At 42.5% G+C, this 18419-nt stretch overlaps 1 protein-coding gene across 1 annotated transcript in view; it reads right to left on the bottom strand.

Moving 5' to 3' along the window:
* Fbxl7 (F-box and leucine rich repeat protein 7) overlaps positions 1-17795 on the bottom strand; it is a 373299-nt gene extending 355504 nt beyond the window's left edge. The window contains exon 1 of the mRNA XM_028868169.2: positions 17245-17795. Within this exon, the coding sequence (XP_028724002.1) occupies positions 17245-17281 (37 nt within the window). The 5' untranslated portion in view covers positions 17282-17795. The remainder of the gene's footprint in view (positions 1-17244) is intronic.
* Between the last annotated feature and the right edge of the window lie 624 nt (positions 17796-18419).

Raw genomic sequence — 18419 nt, 5'->3', positions numbered from 1 at the left:
AACAGAAGTGCCCCAAGTTACTAATGTTTTTGAAACTTAGAGCTACAGAACCTAAATGGTTGAAAACTTTTGAGTCAAAAGATAATGATCCAGAAAGAAGCAAGCCCTCTGTCCTCACAATACAAAGATGGTATTGCTAATTCCCAAAGTGAAGCAGCAGTTTATATATTAAATAAAAAAAAATAAAATAAAAAAACAACACTCAGACTCACAACAATGGACCCAGGGCTGGAGCACAAGCTGCAGCATCTCCTTAGATTGTGCTGAAAGTCAGCTGCACAATGCTAGCTACTGAGAACAGCACTTTATTGAACTCATCCTGCCCTACCCTATATTAAGGTGCTAATAGAATGTGATCAGGATCCTATATCAGGATGCCAATAATAGCAGTGCTTATCCTACTAATACCTTCATTTCTGATCATTATTAAGATACTGTGACACACTATAATTATTTGAAACTTTCCACTTGTGCTTCTGAGGTACAGAAACTAGTAGCATTAGCTGGGCATACTGGTGCACATCTGTATCCCTAAACCTCAAGAGGCTGGGAAAGGCCGATAATGATCTCAAACCAACCTGACTTACATAGTGAAAATATCTCTCACAAAGAACACTTTCTTAAACAGTGACATTAAAATAAGCAAATAAGCAAATAAACAGCAGCAACACCAGTGTGGCTTTGGTTTGATAAAACGCATATCCTAGTAGTGTTTGTTATATGTCAGGATTTAGATATTTACCACTCACTGCTTCGACAAACCAAAGTCACTCCAGGTAAATAAGCATATGACATGTAATTCAATGCTATGGCTATGGAAATGGGAATATTGGATGCACATATACCACACATATACCACACAATCAAAATTCCATTGACATAAGGGTTCTCAAAAGGAGAGGGTTTTCCTTAGTAACTTCAGAATCACTAAACAGTACATATTAATATGCTTTCAAAAGGGCATAGAAAACTGCTAGGCAGAGTCACATTCCCAAAGCCCCGGTGTATCTTCAAATCACACCAATTCTGCACTCCTCTGCCTACCCAGGATATCTAGGTTTGTCATCATGAAAGGGTGCTGTGGGATGTTCTCTATACTCTGAATGTGTTGCTCTGGTTGGTTAATAAATAAAGTGTTGATAGGCCAGTAGCCAGGCAGGAAGTATAGGCGGGACAAAGAGAGAGGAGAATGCTAGGAACAGGAAGGCTGAGGCAGAGAAAGACGCTGCCGCCTGCCATGATGAGAAGCATGATGTAAGATGCCGGTAAGCCACGAGCCAACTGGCAAGGTATAGATTTATAGAAATGAGTTAATATAAGATATAAGAATTAGATAACAAGAAGCCTGAGCCATTAGGCCAAACAGTTTAAATAATATAAGCATCTGTGTGTTTATTTGAGTCTGAGTGGCTGCTGGCCCGGGCGGGGGGGGGGGGGGGGTGGGGGGGGGGACGGGACTGGAGATAACTCCTGCTACAAAAGGGTAGCTTGGACTGTTTCTCAAACTTCTCATGCAATCAGTGCCTGCAAAGGAAAATCATAAAAACAAACTACATTCTACCTCCCCTTCAATCAAAGCCAGAATAGACATCATGAACTCAAGTGTGATAGTCTCTAGCTATGAACACAAATTTCATCTTTCAAAACTGAATTCCAACAATTCTTCGGTTCCCTCTCAGACTCTTCCATGATTCTAGCATAAAGCACTCAGAGGCCATCTACTAACTTACTAGACCAAATCAGGTGAGCCTAAAGGTAGTACCAGGAGAATACTTGAGGTTGGTTTCGCCTGACCTCCCTATAAACAAGAGCCCTGATGAGGCTGCCGGCCAGAAGAGTCCAGATTCAAACTCAGGCCCTTTGGCTCCTAATCTGCTTATGTAGCACCTCCCTTCCCCAAGCGTATCCTTCTCTGGTTTCCTCAGTGGAGTAGGGGTTCCTAGAGGACATGTTAGTATTTGATTCTTTGTTGTAACTCAAATGGATGTCACAAAAAGTGCTGACCTATGGAAGGAGATTAATCATTATCCACTAATTAACTGACCAATACAAGAATTAGTTACTTAGATAAACAAATGACCAAGTGCATCAATGCCTGAAAAGTCCTTCATCCTATGGGTAGTACTACAGGAGACAAAGGGGGCATAGGAAACTGTCATTCACTTAACATCCAACTCAAGGGAAGTTCAGGCCGATCAGAAATGGAGGAAGGTATGAGAGTTTATGCTAGAGTGCACAGCCTTCCAAGTCCTTCTGGAGTCTCCCATGTGCTCCTTCCCTCTAGCCAACTAGTCGCTACTTCCCATCTACTTCCATGACACCATGCCTTCCTAACTCTGCCCTCTGTTCTCACTTTGCTGCTAACTCCAGTTCCCTCTGCAAAACACTGTGAGGGCCTTGATGGGGGTCCTTGAGTTCCATTCTGGCCTCCCATACAGATTCAAAACAAGGATGTTAATGAGAGTAGCAATTGGAAGGAAAAGAAAACTCTGGTTTATCCTGACTCCAAGTGGAAGATTAGGTGCCAAGGCTACGGTCAAGTGGCTAATAAGGAACCAGGTGTCAGACACTAGGTCACCTTCCATTGCCCTCTCGGTCTATACACTGGTCCTGCTTCATTGTTGAGCCTGATGTCCCTTACTTCCTTCTCAGTCATGCCTGAAAACTCCTGCTCAACCTCCACAGTCAATTCACAGCCACATCAAATAACAAAGTCCTTGTGCACATCCACAGCTTGAGGTCTCACAGCCAGGCTCTTAAGTCTTCCATGATGTGTTCCCATTCGGTACAAATGAAACACCATGGTGGCTCAGAGGGTAGATACAGAAAACACAGAGGAAAACACACAACAGGCTCCCTCAAAACAAGGGGTCAAGTGTTATAAACAGAAAGCTAAGGGATTTTAAGGAAGAGTTCATTTGAAAATGAAGATTTGAGTCCAATGACTCAATTTGAGACCAGGTCACAATGTGTAATCACATGGGAAACAGACTGTGACAGGGGCAGGGTCTAAGAAAACAAGGTAAGTGTATATGGAACACCATTTCCCTTGCTTGGCCAGGAAACTCTGTGTGTGTGTGTGTGTGTGTGTGTGTGTGTGTGTGTGTGTGTGTGTGTTGAGAGGCATCCTAAAAGAAGACTAAAACACCAATCTGGCTACAGAATACAATACATACAGACTTGAGTACAAAGCTAAAAAAAATTATCTAAGTTATAGACAACAAGAGTTGAGGAATGTCTCTAAAGCTTTGGAAATTATATAAAGTATGGATCTTTGTAGTAGCAATACTAATAATTTCTTTTTTTTTTTAAATTAATTCTAAATTTCTCAGGATCATAGTGATTGAATACAAAATAATTTGATAATCTCTGTGGGACAACATTTGAATGTAATAAAATAACTAATGAACTAGAATGATCATGAGACTACATATTAATTTATAGAATTTAGAGAAATAGAATAGATTTCATCTTGCTTGTGATTTGAGCCCTGCATGCTTCATCTGTCTAATGAATCTGTACTTGCCACTGATCCCTCGTGTAACAAGTATTAAATAAATCCCAAATTCCGTTAGTGACCAGGAATGTGAAATGTTGAATCCAGGCAATGACAACCTTGGCCATCTGCTCTTTTACTAACTCTTCCTGACTAGTCTACTACCAACTATGGTGTGCTCCATTGATTAGCCTTCAAAGAATCATCCATGACCAGCAAAACAGAGCCCCACAGAAGTTCCTGAGGGGTCTGATTTCAGTGCCCAAGTTGAACAAACGGATGAGACAGATTACAGTCTCTAGTCCCATCTTCAGTCAGTTCTGAGATACAGCAGCAAATGAAATCTATGCAGACTGTCAGAAGGCCCCTCCAAAAGCAAGAACATTGGCTTGTTTGGTCTCCTTTGCAGTTAGCTATGGCTACTGGTCAATCCACCTTAGTGTACAGAGCTTGATGAAGGGACTAAACACAGACCCAAGAAGAAAGTCAGCTCATGTCTCTTAGCTATCTGCTAAAGATTCGTTCCTAAGGAAAGCTAGAATTCCTTAGGAAGTAATAAGTAACACCACGCTAGTACCTGGCTAAGACCAGCCCTGGGACATGCTATTTCACATTCTATTTTTTCATAATTATAAATTTGGGAGATTATGATTATATCATTTCTTCCTTCCATTTCCTTCCTACAACCCCTCCCATGTCTCTCTCTCTCTCTCTCTCTCTCTCTCTCTCTCTCTCTCTCTCTCTCTCTCTCTCTCTCTCTCTCTCTTTCTCACTCACTCTGCTGTCTTTCAAATGCATAGCCACTGTTTCTTAAATTATTGTTATACATCTCTATGATGTATATGTATAGGCATAGTATGTAAATATGTATTTCTAAATACATAAACAATATGCTCAGTCTGTAAAATGTTACGTGTATGTATGTTTTAGGGGTTGTCTTTGTTGTCTTGTGTTGAATCCTCAGTAAACAGCCTCCAAGTATATACCTGTACTGAAGTACAGGTATATTGGGAAGAACCTTGACAAATGAAAGGCAAGAGGAAAAGGCAGATTAGACAAAGAAGGAAGCTGGCATTTGATATGATACAGTTATAATGTAGGATTTGACCACTTCTGTGAAGAACTATGCACCCAAGATTGCCTTTCAGGGTTGTCCCAAACTGTAGCCCTGCTTTGGTTAGTCAATGAATATGGCTATGATCTACTGGAGACTCATACCTGGTGAGGCGTATAATATTGCCAGTACCCAGGGACATGGACAGAGAGCTATGGAAGGTACTATTAATCCCAAAAATCAATAAAAAGAAGAACAGAATGGGAGCATGGTGAGGAAGAGAGAAGCGGATGAGAGAGAAACAGCTGGGCTTGAAATACCTATCTCAGCATGCTGACCTCTGACCATCTGTGTGACCATGGCATGGCTCTTTGGGACGCAACTCTTTCATGTAACATTCTCTGACCTGCTATCACTCCTGAGATACCCAGGAGCCTTCCATATTTCATCTGTGACCATTGTCTCAGACTCTCTTATTACCTATTCCATGGCTTTCATATGCTCAGAAGGAAAAGGACATGGGACATCTCCTGTGGCATTTGAAATCTACCGTAAGTATGCAGACCCATTTTTCACAGCAGAAAATTCTCATCTCCATACTGCAGTGGGCGCTCAGCAACCCCATGATTAAATGAGATTTGCAAGCAGCAACATAGGGATTTCGACATTTACAATGAATACGATTATTCACTTAGTTGTATCTTTATTACCCATGCTCCCCCTTGTGAGGCAATTTTCCTTATTGGAAGTAAAGCAATCTCAACCAAAGCACTTAAAAATTATCCTTTTCCTGTTTTTATTAGCTGGTATCAAAGAAATGACTGTTTGAAGCACAACCAACAGGAGGGAATTGGTTTTTTTATTGCTCAGTTCACATTGTTACAGCTTTAGGAGTGGAGAAAAGACTCCCCAGGGAAATAGTGTCTCTCCAAACACACTTTCGGGGTAATCAACAGGAAAAGTCTTCCAAAGGGAAGAAAACAGAGAAAAATATTAAAACATAATTAAATAAGCAAAGAATAAGAAAAATAAAACTTAAGAAAAGAAGCTGTTCAAGACAGAAATGGCACTGCTTAAAATTAATTGCAGAATAATATGCAGAATATACATTATCCCAAGGGGGCTATGTCACTCTTGCTGATCAATTTTAACAGCTGCTAGTCTTTAAAATCAAAATCCAAGGAATGAGTAAGCTCAGTGGGTAAAGGTACTTGCTGCCAAGCCTAAAACCCACCTGAGTTTGATCCCTAGAATCTACACAGTAGGAAGAGAAAGCCAATTCCAGCAGGTTGTTCGCTTCCACACATACAAAGTAGCGCGCGCGAGTGCGCGCGCGCGCACACACACACACACACACACACACACACACACGAATAAATAAATGTTTTTGGTTGTGAGCCTAGCCTTTAACAGCTGAGCCATCTCTCCAGGCAATGAATAAATAAATGTAAAAAAAAAAATTAATCAACACCTGGTGAGTGGAGTAGGGAGATATTTTAGTGGGTAAAGTACTTTTTCTACAAGTCTAAGGACCAGAATTTGGCTCCCCAGCTCACACATAAATGTGAGAGAAGCGTGATGCCCCATCTGTAATTACAGACAGAGCACACTGGACAGAAACATAGAGAAAGCTAGCTCAATAGACTAGCAAAATAGATGGGCTCTAAGTTCAAGTGAGAGATCCTGCCTCAATATATAAGGTGGAGAGCTACTGAAGGACATGCCAAAGTCAACTTCTAGCCTCTAGGTGTGTGCATATAAACATACCTATGCACATGGGCATCCATATACATGTAAATAAACATATACAAGTGTGTGTGTGTGTGTGTGTGTGTGTGGTGTGTGTGTGTGTGTGTGTGTGTGTGTGTGTGTATAGGCTTGCAAAGGGTAAAATAAAATGAAATGGAGAACAGTAGCAAGCACTAAACATCCCTCTATGAATATATGTATGTATACACCAGCATTTCAAATCAAATGTCAGTCGGGCTCAGTGCCATGCATAATAAAGCCCCCACCCCACTATTGAGACATTCAGTAAACAAACAAAACACGATGGTCAGATTGATGTCTGGCCTCCATGGTGCAGAAAACTGTCCTAATGTAACAATGCATATCCTTTACCACAGGTTTCTTTCTTCAAGGCTCATGTGCTGGCCCATTTCATTATTCGTTAGTATCGAGTTTCCATAATTTATAGGAAAGAAGTATGTACACACAAGACCTGAACAAGTTCATACCAGACAAGATCCCAGCACAAAAAAGGAAGGTGTACACAAAGTCCCACCCTAACCAAGAAAGCTGTTTGCAAGAGCTTGTGGGAAAGGGAAAATCAGTTTTCTCCAATAGAGTGTCACTGGGTATATCAACCACACTCCAGGGCAAACTCATGCCCAAGAGTAGTTGGCAAGTACAAAAACAAATACCATTTGGGTTTTTGTGTTTGTTTATCTGGTTAGTTGGTTGGTTTATTGGTGTTTGTTGTTTTGGCCCTTGTTTGTGGGAACTTTGAGAGAGAGAGAGAGAGAGAGAGAGAGAGAGAGAGAGAGAGAGAGAGAGAGAGAGATAACATTATGATGAGCAGATAAGACCTGGGATGAGTTGGATGTAGGAAAAGGGTATGATCAAACAATATTGTACATAATTTTTTAATAAGTTTTTAACACTAGGAGAACATGGCCCACCAAATCAACTAAGTAGAATTCATAAGAGCTCACAGAGACTGAAGCAGCAAGCACAGGGCCTATGTCTTATGTTATGTCTGTTAGCTTGGTGTTTTGGTAGAACTGCTAACAGTGGGAACAGTTGATCTCTTGATTCGTTTACCTGCTCTTGAGACTCTTTTCTTCCTAATGGGTTGCTTTCTCCTTGTCTTAATGTATCTTGTTTTATCCTGTTTGACTATAGTCTCTTGGGGGGCCTGTTCTTTTCTGAAGAGAAAATAGATTGGAAATTGGTCCGGGGGAGAAGGGAGGTGGGAGGGAGATAAGAGGGGTGGAGGGAGGGGAAACTGTGGTTGGGGTGTGTTTATGAGAGAGGACTCTATTTTCAATGAAAAAAGTAAAGTTCCATACTATAATAATTTCAAAGATATTATTGAAGAAACGTTATGTTGAAAGGAACTCTTTTTGTATGTGTGGTATGAGGGACTGAACTAAGAGCCTTCTATATCTTAGGCAAAGGTTATACTGCTGAACTACACAGGCAGGGCAATTTACTTCTTAAGGGCAAAATGTCCAAGGTGAAGAAAGGTTCACAGAAAATGTGATAGGACTGTTCATGGTATTTTTGGAGCAACAGAGATAGTCTACTGCTCTAGATTTATCTTCATTTACTCACTGAACAAACTCTAAAGACTACTTTGTGAGTAGGGGTGTATTCACCTGGGATTAAGGGCATGGTAGCATGAACAATGGGTAAACACTAAAGACAAAGAAAAAATCAGGAAAACAGAGTTTAAGCTAGAAGACAGTGAGGCAGTATCCCCTGGAATGGTGACATCTTAAAGCAACTAAAGGAGAACAGTGGTATAAATGACCGGATACTAAATTTAGCATCAGAATGACCCCATTTAATCTTCACTGTCAAATGAAGGCAAAGTATTTAATCTCCTAAGGCCTTAGTTTCCTTGCCTGAAACCTTGAGATCATGGTAGACACAGTCCCTGTGATGTACAATGGTATTAATGTCTGAAATCCTCTACAGTTTACAAAGAAATTTCACAGACATAATAATGAAGAAGCCTCCCAGGGCTGGCAAAAACAGAAGGGCAAGCTCTCAAATATATGTCAGGATAAATTCCCATATTAAATGCTACTTAGAGTCTGTAGCTTTTAAGCCGGAGGGAACTATAAGAGATGAATTCCACAGTATTTACAGAGGAAAGAAAATCATGCACGTTTCTTAGTCTTCTGTTGGCTGTTATTTTATAAGCAGATCCAAAGGTCATCCCAAAGTAGAGGGCTATCTCAGAACAAAGATCAGTTAAAATTAATCATGCTCTGGGGAAGCAGAGGACAGCCTCTCCGCTTCACACTCTGCAGACTCCAAGGAACATGCTAATTATTTTATATGCTAACATTATTAGATACTAGATAGCCTGCCAATTTGTCAGCAGATTGTTACCTAATGAGCAGTTAATCTGCCCTTTGGAGAGCCGCACCAAGTTGGATAAACGCTTCCTTCAGAAGGTGCCTTTCATTTTTGACCGGCTACGCCACAAAACCGTCACTCCTTACCCCTCGCGGCTACTTCTCAGTCCCTGAGTCTTTGAAATAGCAGGTAAAACAAGACTGAAAAGGGGGTTCTGGCTGACACCCAAACGGCAAGACCACAAGCACAGTGAAGGAAGCAGGGGCTCTAGAGCAGCCCTGGGTTTCAGGCATGGCGCCACCAACCCGTCGCCTGCTGTGGACGGACAACTTCCAAGCCTGTATGTTGCAACTATGAAGCTTGACTATGAGTGTCTGAGAACTACAGAATGGTTGCATCATGTGCTTAGAGAAGGTCATGGTGACTAGTAAGTGCCCAATAACTGTTATCTAGTTTATTTAATTATCTATTTATTTACTTACTTATTTTTGAGAAAGAATCTTGTTCCATAGTTAGTACTAGACTGGAATTCACCATGCATCCCTGGCTGGCCTTGAACTCATGTCCACCTTCTGTTTTAGCTTATCAAGGGCTAAGATTACAAGCAGGCAATATCATGGCCAGATTTTAAATACTATTAAAACAATGACTGAACTATAGTAAACTTAGCAATACCCACACCCGCCATATATTTATTAGTAATCATATTGTTTGTAAGTGACATTTTTCTAAGTAAGAAAAACTAAGTAAGCGCAAACTGTATTGTCAATATTAGAGGCAATTAATGTTCTGATTCCTCACAACTTCATTTTATTGTCTTCTTCACTCATTTCTCTAAATGGTTTTTTTCTTCTCCACCATTTTTTTTCTCTTCTCATCAACTATGAACATAACTGACAGTTGGAATGGGTAAGGCCTTTCCTTGACCATGGACTTGGCCACGCTGTTCCCCGGATGTGACCCAAGAATCCAGCTAAACCAAAACGTTCAAGTACATATGCAAGCCAACTCTGCTGACTTCATCACCTTGCCAAGAAGTGGCTTACATGCAGCAAAAAGGTCAATCCACAAATATAAGAGAAATGCTTGAGATTTTTTTTTTCTAGAAATTCTGGTTGTCTTTCCACTGCTACATTTGCTCGGAAAGTGCAGCACAGGAATTTACCACAGAAAGGGTAGCAAACAAAAAAAAATGTTTTAATAACATTTCTACACATTGCTCAAGGCTTCTAAAGTTACAATTATGAGTTCATGCAGTGTGAACAACTGTTTTTCATTTGTTACTGGTTGAAGAATGTAAATAGGAATTGGTAGAATGAGCCCGTCAAATGCACAACCTAATAGAGATTTACAGCTCCAGGAACAGTCCACCATACTTCAACCATGGAGCAGACAAAATGTTGACCATGTGTTTATATTTCATTACCGAGGAAAATTCAGAGATAGTTAGTGATTATTCATGTCAAGAGTTTTGCATCTATACCTCTTTGGGGTATTAACTAGTACATTTTGGAAGTCTCCACTCTAAGGCTACCCTTCGCCTTCATTGCCAAACACGGGCTTGGGAAGCTCCCAGGCTGGCCAGGCATCTCTGCCCCTTCACTGAAGCATGTCAAGGTTCTCACTTATATGGAACTCACAGGAATCACTGACTATGAACCAACTCATTTGAGAAATGAAACAAGAAGATTTGGGGGATAAGAGAGGAGACAATGTCTCCACGTTTGCTGTTTCAGAGAACTCAAGTTTAATTCCCAACACCCATGTCAGGTGGCTCAAAACTGCCAGTAACTCTGGCTCCAGGTGATCTGATGCCCTACTCTGATGTCCAGGGGCACTGTATGCATACACACACACACACACACACACACACACACACACACACACACACCTTTCATTAAAAAAAAAAAAAAACTTTCTTTAGAAATCGTAAGGTTATCACTCCTCCAAGCAAGCAGTTTTGTTTTGACATTTATTTCTAGAAAACATACACATCCTTTAGGCACTTCAGGGTGTGTAGACACATGTAAAGGCTGTCACAATGAAGAGAGCATCTTAGTGTACATCCAACTTATCACTTACTCACATCTAGTCTATTTGAAAGATAAAGTCCTTCTGTGCTGTCCTGTCTGGCTACTAGTTTAGAGGTAGTTTAAAAGTATTGTGTCTCCTGAAGGTTCCACATGTTGGAATTTGATCCTTATTACCAGGTATTAAGAGAGTAGATGCTTAATCTGATTATGTTGTTCAAAGGCGGGGCTTCTGTGAAGCAATCAAAAGCGATTGGTTCATACAGCCCCCTAGACCCAAGTCACAGAGGCTTTAGAGAGAGACATGAGCATGTTCTTACACCACATCACTTAGCTCTCATTATGAGGCACTCTGCAGAAGGACCACCACTAGACGGCAACTGTGAACTCAATATACTCCCTCTCCTCACAAGCACCTAGCCACAGGTGTTTCATTTAATATCAAAACAGGAGCCAAAAAAAAAAAAAAAAAAAACTGACCCCTGTGTGTATCTTCTCAACTAGAATACAAACTTCCTTGGACCAAGTCTTATCCTACTGAGAGATCAGTAAGATCAGCAAAAGGTCCCAATTCCTAAACTAAACAAGAACAAACCAGCTTCACTCCAGGGCAAGTTTGACTGATGCTGATTTTCCTCTTACCATGTAGGAGGAAAAAGGGCTGCCCTGGTGTCTCCCAGAAGTCACCAGCTGAAGCTTCTCACAGCTTCTGGAAGTGTATACCTTCCCTGTCATTCTAGCCAGTTGGTAGCTTCTGATTAAATGCCAGCCATTGATAATACCAACTTTAAAGTCACATATACAAGGGCAAACATTGACTTGAGGTGTTGAACATGAATACAATCAAAAGACCTGATTTACATTTAGAAGTTCCCTGTGTCCTGTGGTAATAAAAAAAAAAAGTAACAATAACACTATAAGGAGAGGGAGTCAGGATCCATGCTTGCACAGAGACTAAGAAGTCATTTATCAAACCCGATTTCCATGTAGGAGGATAGACTCCAGAGAAAGCAGGGGAATAAAAACAATCAGTAAATAACCTGAAAATTAATATGTATATATTTTGATACATACACTTATTGGGCTATCTATATGTATATATATACACATATATACATATATATGATACATACACACACACACATATATATATATATAAATATATATATAATAAAAATTTACCCAGAAAGGGTGAAAGGAATGCTTTTTTAAAAAATATGTTAATTGATATAGATTTATATCACTTCCCCCTCCAGCCCCTCCCACATCGCTCTCTCAGGCCTGCACAAGCTGATAGTCTTTTTTTTTTAAGAATTATTATTACATACATATGTGTGTGTGTATATGCACAAATGTCTAAATACAACCTAGTATGTCCATCTGTGTTGATTGTGCAAATATGGTTTCAGAGCGGACCAGTCTGCCCCAGACAACCAGTAAGACGGTTCTTCCTCCTCCCAGCTCTACCAGACATAAACGCACGGGGCAGAATCTCTTGCTAGAGAACTGACTCAAAACTCTCTGTACCACACCCTTCATTGTGATCACCTTGCAAGGCAAGGATCCTCCAGCCTCCTAGGCAGGTCAGCTTCAACTATTGCACAGGGCTTCTTTCCTAAGAGTCAAACCTAACTCCCTACAACTCACATACATTGTGAACACTCCAGAAGCTCAAACAGCCAACCAAAACCCAGAGATAACAGCAAAGACAGGATAGGTGAGGGGCAATTCTTAACTACTCAATTCAAAATTCATTCTGTTCAAGTGGCAGAGAGAGTTAAAACAGAGCTGAGACTTGGTTCCCAACGTGGAAAGAAAGCCACCTCTCCTTTCAGGCCTTTATTTTGAGTGTTCAAAAAAAGATCTCCAATTCTCCAAAATTGGTCACCACCAGACCAAACGTGGAACTGCCAGCAGCACAGTCAAGATGCTTTAATTTTAACCAAACACTGGAACACTATCCTTTATCTTCTGATCTGCATCACAATGGAATTATTTGCCTCAGGCAAGTGATGAAAACCTGCTTCTATCTCAGAGTTATGCTGATATTTACAGTATGTCCAGGCCAACATTCACAATTCTGATATGCAACCAAAGAAAAATAAGACAGAACTTTAGAGGAATGCACAAGTAGATGAAACCTATTAGACCACGAATCTTGAGAAATTCTCTATCCGGTGGTCAGACTGTAGCAGCTAACATAGAGGACTGGCAGTGTTATACTCTCAGTAGACTGAAAGCTGCTGATACCCACAGACCCCCAAAATATAGATTTTGAAACTTTAATTGCAATATGTTAGTATTAGGAAGTGAATCCAGTGTGTATGTGTGAAGGCGAACATCCTCATGGACAGGATTTGTGTACTTTTAACAGTCCAGATAGCTAGCTAAACCTGTTTCCTCAATGGCCTTGCCAGGATAGAGGTAGAAGTGAGCATCTACAGCCTCAATGAGAGGTTCTCACCAGAACCTAGGCATGGAGACGTGCTAGTTGCTCTCTGACTTTCAGGCTCTAAAACTGTGAGAAATAACTTTTCAAAGCATATAGTTCACCCAGGATATCACATTTGGTTCGAGAGTTTCATTGGATGGAAACAAGGCAGCAATTTTAAAGAGCAATAGTCTACCTGGATCTCCAAAACTCCATACCCAACTTCCTGTAAATCTTGGTATGAATTCCAGCTTTCCAATGAGGCCACACAGTGACTAAAACTATATCTTATCTTAGCCTGCCAAATTTCTCATTAAGAGACTTTATAGCCCCTTGTAGCATACCATATGGTTTCTCTGTTACCTGTCCTTCTTTGTGTCCTTTGTAACAATGCACACAAGGTCCTAAGAGCTCCTGGCACACAGTGGCAAGGAAAATATCTATTAGCTGACAAAATCAATGACTCTGGAATTGGCCAGTATTGCTGTAGGAAAGAGACATAGGAAACCCTGCCCTACAGGATGACTTTGTGGATAAATCGAGACAGTGCATGCCAGGTGCTTACAATCAAGAACAGATACAGTAGACTTTGGCAAGTGCTAATTGCCATTACTGCTATTTCAAGATTTACCAGGTGGTGATAGATTTGTGATGACTTACACTCTCAAGCAACTGGCTCTCCTCATCTGAGATGGTAAAAAGGCCCTACTAGACGCAAAAGCTACCAGGGGTCAAGCCCCATGGCTGTGACCTCTCCAGCTCCAATTCACCAGGACCTGGGGCTTTGCAAAGGAGCTGTTAACAGCAGGAGTGCTACTGCCTCTGACCTGTAGACATAGAATAAACATAACACCAAAGCCTTAAGAGGCAGAGAAAGCAGCTCCCCTCTTCCTACTTGAACTGAGATTTGTTTATTTGGCTTAACTAAAGTCAAAGCTAATGGTTCTAATGCCTTTGAATCCCCCCAACTCATTCTTCATGTTTTTCTCTGCATAGACTATAACTTATACTTTCTGAAACCAGATAAAGAACAAAAATAATGGTCTCTCATGAAAGAATTTACCAGAACATACTAATCATTTAGACATTGGCTTATGTTTCTAGAAAGCTAAAGATTAAGGATGTAAGTTTTTCCCCCCAGGAGCAAAATCCAAGGCCAGCCTAAAGGCAGAGTATTAATCTGAATGTTCACTAAGAATTTAGAGAAATAAAACACTCTGAAATCACTCATTATGGATTCACAGATATCTTTGATCTTAAAAAAAGAAGAGAAGACTTAGGTACCAGAATTAGGAGGACAAGGGGGAATAAGTGAACAATATAGAGGAAAGGGGGTTGGTATCTATTGATTCTTAGCAGTTAAGTCTTCACTTGCCTATTAATTATAATAGGTCTTCACAAGGCTAACCTTCTCCAAGTGATCCATTAGAAGACATTAAGAAAGCAAAATGAAATAAATGGCCGCACACTCAGCAAAGAGATAGTGGCAAATCTTGCTACTGAGAACCACTCTCTTCACTTTGGAAAAGAAAGACCCCAGGAGGAGAAGTTGTAATCAAGTTCCAAATTCCCAAGTGGATGCTCTATATTCTCACAAGAAGCTCTAAAAACTGGAATGCACACAATATATGATAAGTGTGTAGTTCCATGAGGAACTCCAAACCCCAGTTTCTGACAGTCTTCCAGGCAATGTTAACCCCACCTATCCTTGGATCACAGCAAGGTGGAAGGTGCTGTCCCACTGCACCTGTTAAGGTAGTCTTACAAAGACCTTTAAAGATGTATAATGTATTTCCCAAGAGAAAGTAAGATTATCCATAAAATACTCACAGTTAAAGATTTTAATAATTCAATGATATCTGCAATATCCAGAGGCTGTACATACTGTCAACTGTCAGGAATTATAGAAATATAGACCTGTAGTTTTGAAGCATACACAAACATCACTGATATATATTTGAACAAACTCTACACAGTCTACGTATAAAAAACACTCTTTGTGTTTGACGTATATTATACCTCAGGTGCACTCAATCCAGAAAACTGTCTTGATTCCCAGTCTTCTTTGATAACAGATAAAATTAGTAGGTACAGTTTTCACTTGATTTTGAATTTGATACTTTGGATAAGTAAGATGCCACAATCATATTATAAGAGGCATCTCTGTGCAGGTTTGTATCATGCCACAATACAGCTTTATTTAATATACCTAATTATAAATAAAACCTTATTTCAGAAGGGGCCACAGTATAACAGAGAGGAGGAGAAGGAGGGGGAGGTCTGAGGTCATGTTACTTGGGGTTTCTCTATTTTCTTTCTCGTCTATCACAGAGGAATCTTGACTCATCTGAAATTACTTGATGAAAACTAAACACAGTGTAGCTCTCCAGCCAAAACTCACAAACATTCCGATTGGTCTCATCTGATCAGCTGAGCCCGAGGTCCCCCCCCCCCTTTTATTCCTATAAGAAGTCTACAGTGTATCTAAATCTGATCCCAGTAAAACTTGACTTGAACCGAAGTGAAAACGCAGAGGTAGCATTTACGGGTAACAGCTGGAGAACATTAGTTCCCTGTCTCTCCCTTTTTCTCCCAAGGGTTGAAAATTCTGCTGTTCAGACAGGAAGTCGTCATATACCACACACTGTATGATACGATGATATGCCGAGATGTAAGAACACATTACAGAGGATTAGGAGAGCCCTGCAATGGTTTAGTTGGAGAAGCAGAGTAAGGACTCTTGTACTTCTCAGACCATGCCCCCTCCACCTCCCCATCAAACACACGGCTGACAGGTACCCTGACAGTTACTGAACACCTTTTGATGACTCAAAGTGAAGAGGCTTCATTGTTCATCTCTCCACACATTTTAAAAACATTAACTTGAATACCTTTGGAGAGTGAGTGACCAAGGTTCTCCAATAATCTTTTCTGGCACACTGTCACACTTGCTGTCTAAAAAGACTTTTTTTTTTTCCCCAAAAATATTTCCCTCATGTATCTGGCCAGGACAAGAATATGATTATATGCATATATGTGCACAAGTACATCTGTGTATGTAGAAAAAACATACATATACATGGAATTCAAAACATGATGGTCTGGAAAGAAATGATTTTTTAATCGTGTCGATTTTTTCTTTTCCCGGGGCTTTGCTTTTAGTATAACTTAACAAAGTTGCTCAGAAATGTACACAGAGACCAACAGGGAGAGACCCCAAGTTTTGAGCAAGCTGATAAGGGCTTCCTTACCACCACAGGCTGAATAGCTATTCTGCATTCCTACCAGTCTGCAAGGGCTGGCCCCCTCCTTTCTAATCGCCTGTGCTCTGGGGAAAGGCTGTAAGGCCAAACCCAGTCTGCTCACGCCCTCCAGCCATGTTCACTAGATACAGACCTTCACTCTTGAACTGTAGAACATGTCTTGGCTGTGTGAGTATCAGGGACATGCTGTTAATCACTGGAGTTAAAACACTACCGGTATTATGCAAAGTGGGGGAGGCGGGACTGAAAAGGCAACCCACACATCCATCATCCCTTTAGGAGTAGGCGGAGTTTAAAGTTTCCCCAACTTCCAAGTTCTCACTTGACAGGCAATATTTCTGTGCAATTTCCAGCCCCGAATAACAGATGGTGCTCTGCCTGTCTTGAGCCTCGAGAGAGCCCAGACAAAGCTCCCAGCCACTCCGTGCCTCGCGGGACCCAAAGGTGGTTAGTTTCACGGAGCTGTCAGACCAGGGCAGTTAGCAAAGAATGGAAGCTTAACTTCTTCCAGAAGTTTTTTTTCCTGGTACGAAGAAGTCCAGGGGACTGAAGCACAAAGGCCTGGGAAAGTTCCACTGCTTCAATTCTCTGCCAAACCGTCACCTACACCAAGGTGCGCAGGGAAGGAAAGTTGAGGCACTTGCGTTCAGAAAGAAACATAGCAGAAATGCAACTTGAGCAGTCCTAAAGACAACCTGGAAAATTGCTTAAGGGACCCCGGTGGTGGAAAGGCATCCTCGAGGTACCAGAGACTGATCACGCAGAGCCCAGAGGCAAGACGACAACCCCAATCGCACCAAAGTAGGGTGCGCCTGAGCTGTGAACGAGAGGAAAGGGAGGGGGCGCGATCCTGGAGTCGGGGGGACGTTCGGCCCACTCACCCTCACTGCCGTACTGTTTGCCATTGTTCGCGCCCATCCTGTCGCCGTCATGCCCGCCGTCTCCCTGGACACTGCATAGCTGGGGCGCACCTCCCAGGCGGCGGGGCAGAGGAAAGCGGTCAGGACCGGACCGTTAGCGGCACATGCCCCTTCTGTGGGCCGATCTGGGAGGGGACGGCCCTGCTCTGCGGCGGGCGGGGGGGGAGCACTAGGTCCTCTCCAGGCACCCACGGGGTGGCAGGCCGGGTCCAGGACAGCCACTGGGGAATCTCAGAATCCGCGCTTCAGGAGCGAGGGAGCTGCGCGACGCAGAGCCCGCGCCCCGGTGCCGCCCCTAGGCTCGCCGCGCCTCCGCCGCCGCGGGGTCCCCATGCGCCTCCGTGGTCCCCAGCCGTGCGCGCTGAGCCGCGCCTGCCCCGGGCTGTCCCGCTCCGCCGCTTCCTCCCTGCACCCCGGTGTGTCCGCGGCTTCCCCGGGGAGGGCGCGGCGGCCACTTGTTGCGATGCCCCGAGTGAGCGGAGACTTGTGGCCCGGCGCTGCTCGCCTGCGGGCCGGACTTTTGTTAGCGCCAGGCGCCTCCTCTCGCCGCCCAGCGTCAATCACAGCTGGAGCCCCGGGGAGGAAGGCCGGCCTGGAGATGCGCGGCCTTTTAAAGGGGCAGTGCGCCTTTTCCGGGCTCCGGCTCTCGGCCCCCGGCAGGGCTCCGGCTCTCCGCGCCACTCCAGACCCTTTGGGCGCAAAGGAACGTGAGGAGCGCTGCGTTTTACTATTGTTCTTTTTAAAGACTGCGAGCTTCGAGTCGTCCTTCGAATTCCCCAAGAGTTGTCTACAAATACGGCCTATGTGGGGCGTGGGGCGTTTAAAATAAACATGCCATCAGTCTCCGGTTCTGACATATTTCAGGTACCTGTGCTGGCAATCTCAAGTGGCTCCCCGGGTTTGGGGGCTACAGCGAGGAATGGAGGAGGGTAGGGAAAACTTGAGACGAACTTAGCTGGGTAGCTGGGAGTGGTCTCTGGAGAGCGAAGACATTCCCCGCCCTGCGAAGGAGGTTTCCTGGCTCAGAAGTTTTAAAAGCTTCAGAGCCACCAAGTCTTTCCCACCCCCATTTCTATTTTTTTTTTCTTGTAGTTGATGCCATCCTTTGTTTAGTACCTTACTACCTCGTTTCGAGA

The sequence above is a fragment of the Peromyscus leucopus genome, chromosome 11, assembly GCF_004664715.2.
Source record: "Peromyscus leucopus breed LL Stock chromosome 11, UCI_PerLeu_2.1, whole genome shotgun sequence".
Lineage (NCBI taxonomy): Eukaryota > Metazoa > Chordata > Mammalia > Rodentia > Cricetidae > Peromyscus > Peromyscus leucopus.
The sequence above is the reverse complement of the archived record's forward strand: the minus strand, read 5'-3'. Positions and strand labels throughout refer to the sequence as shown.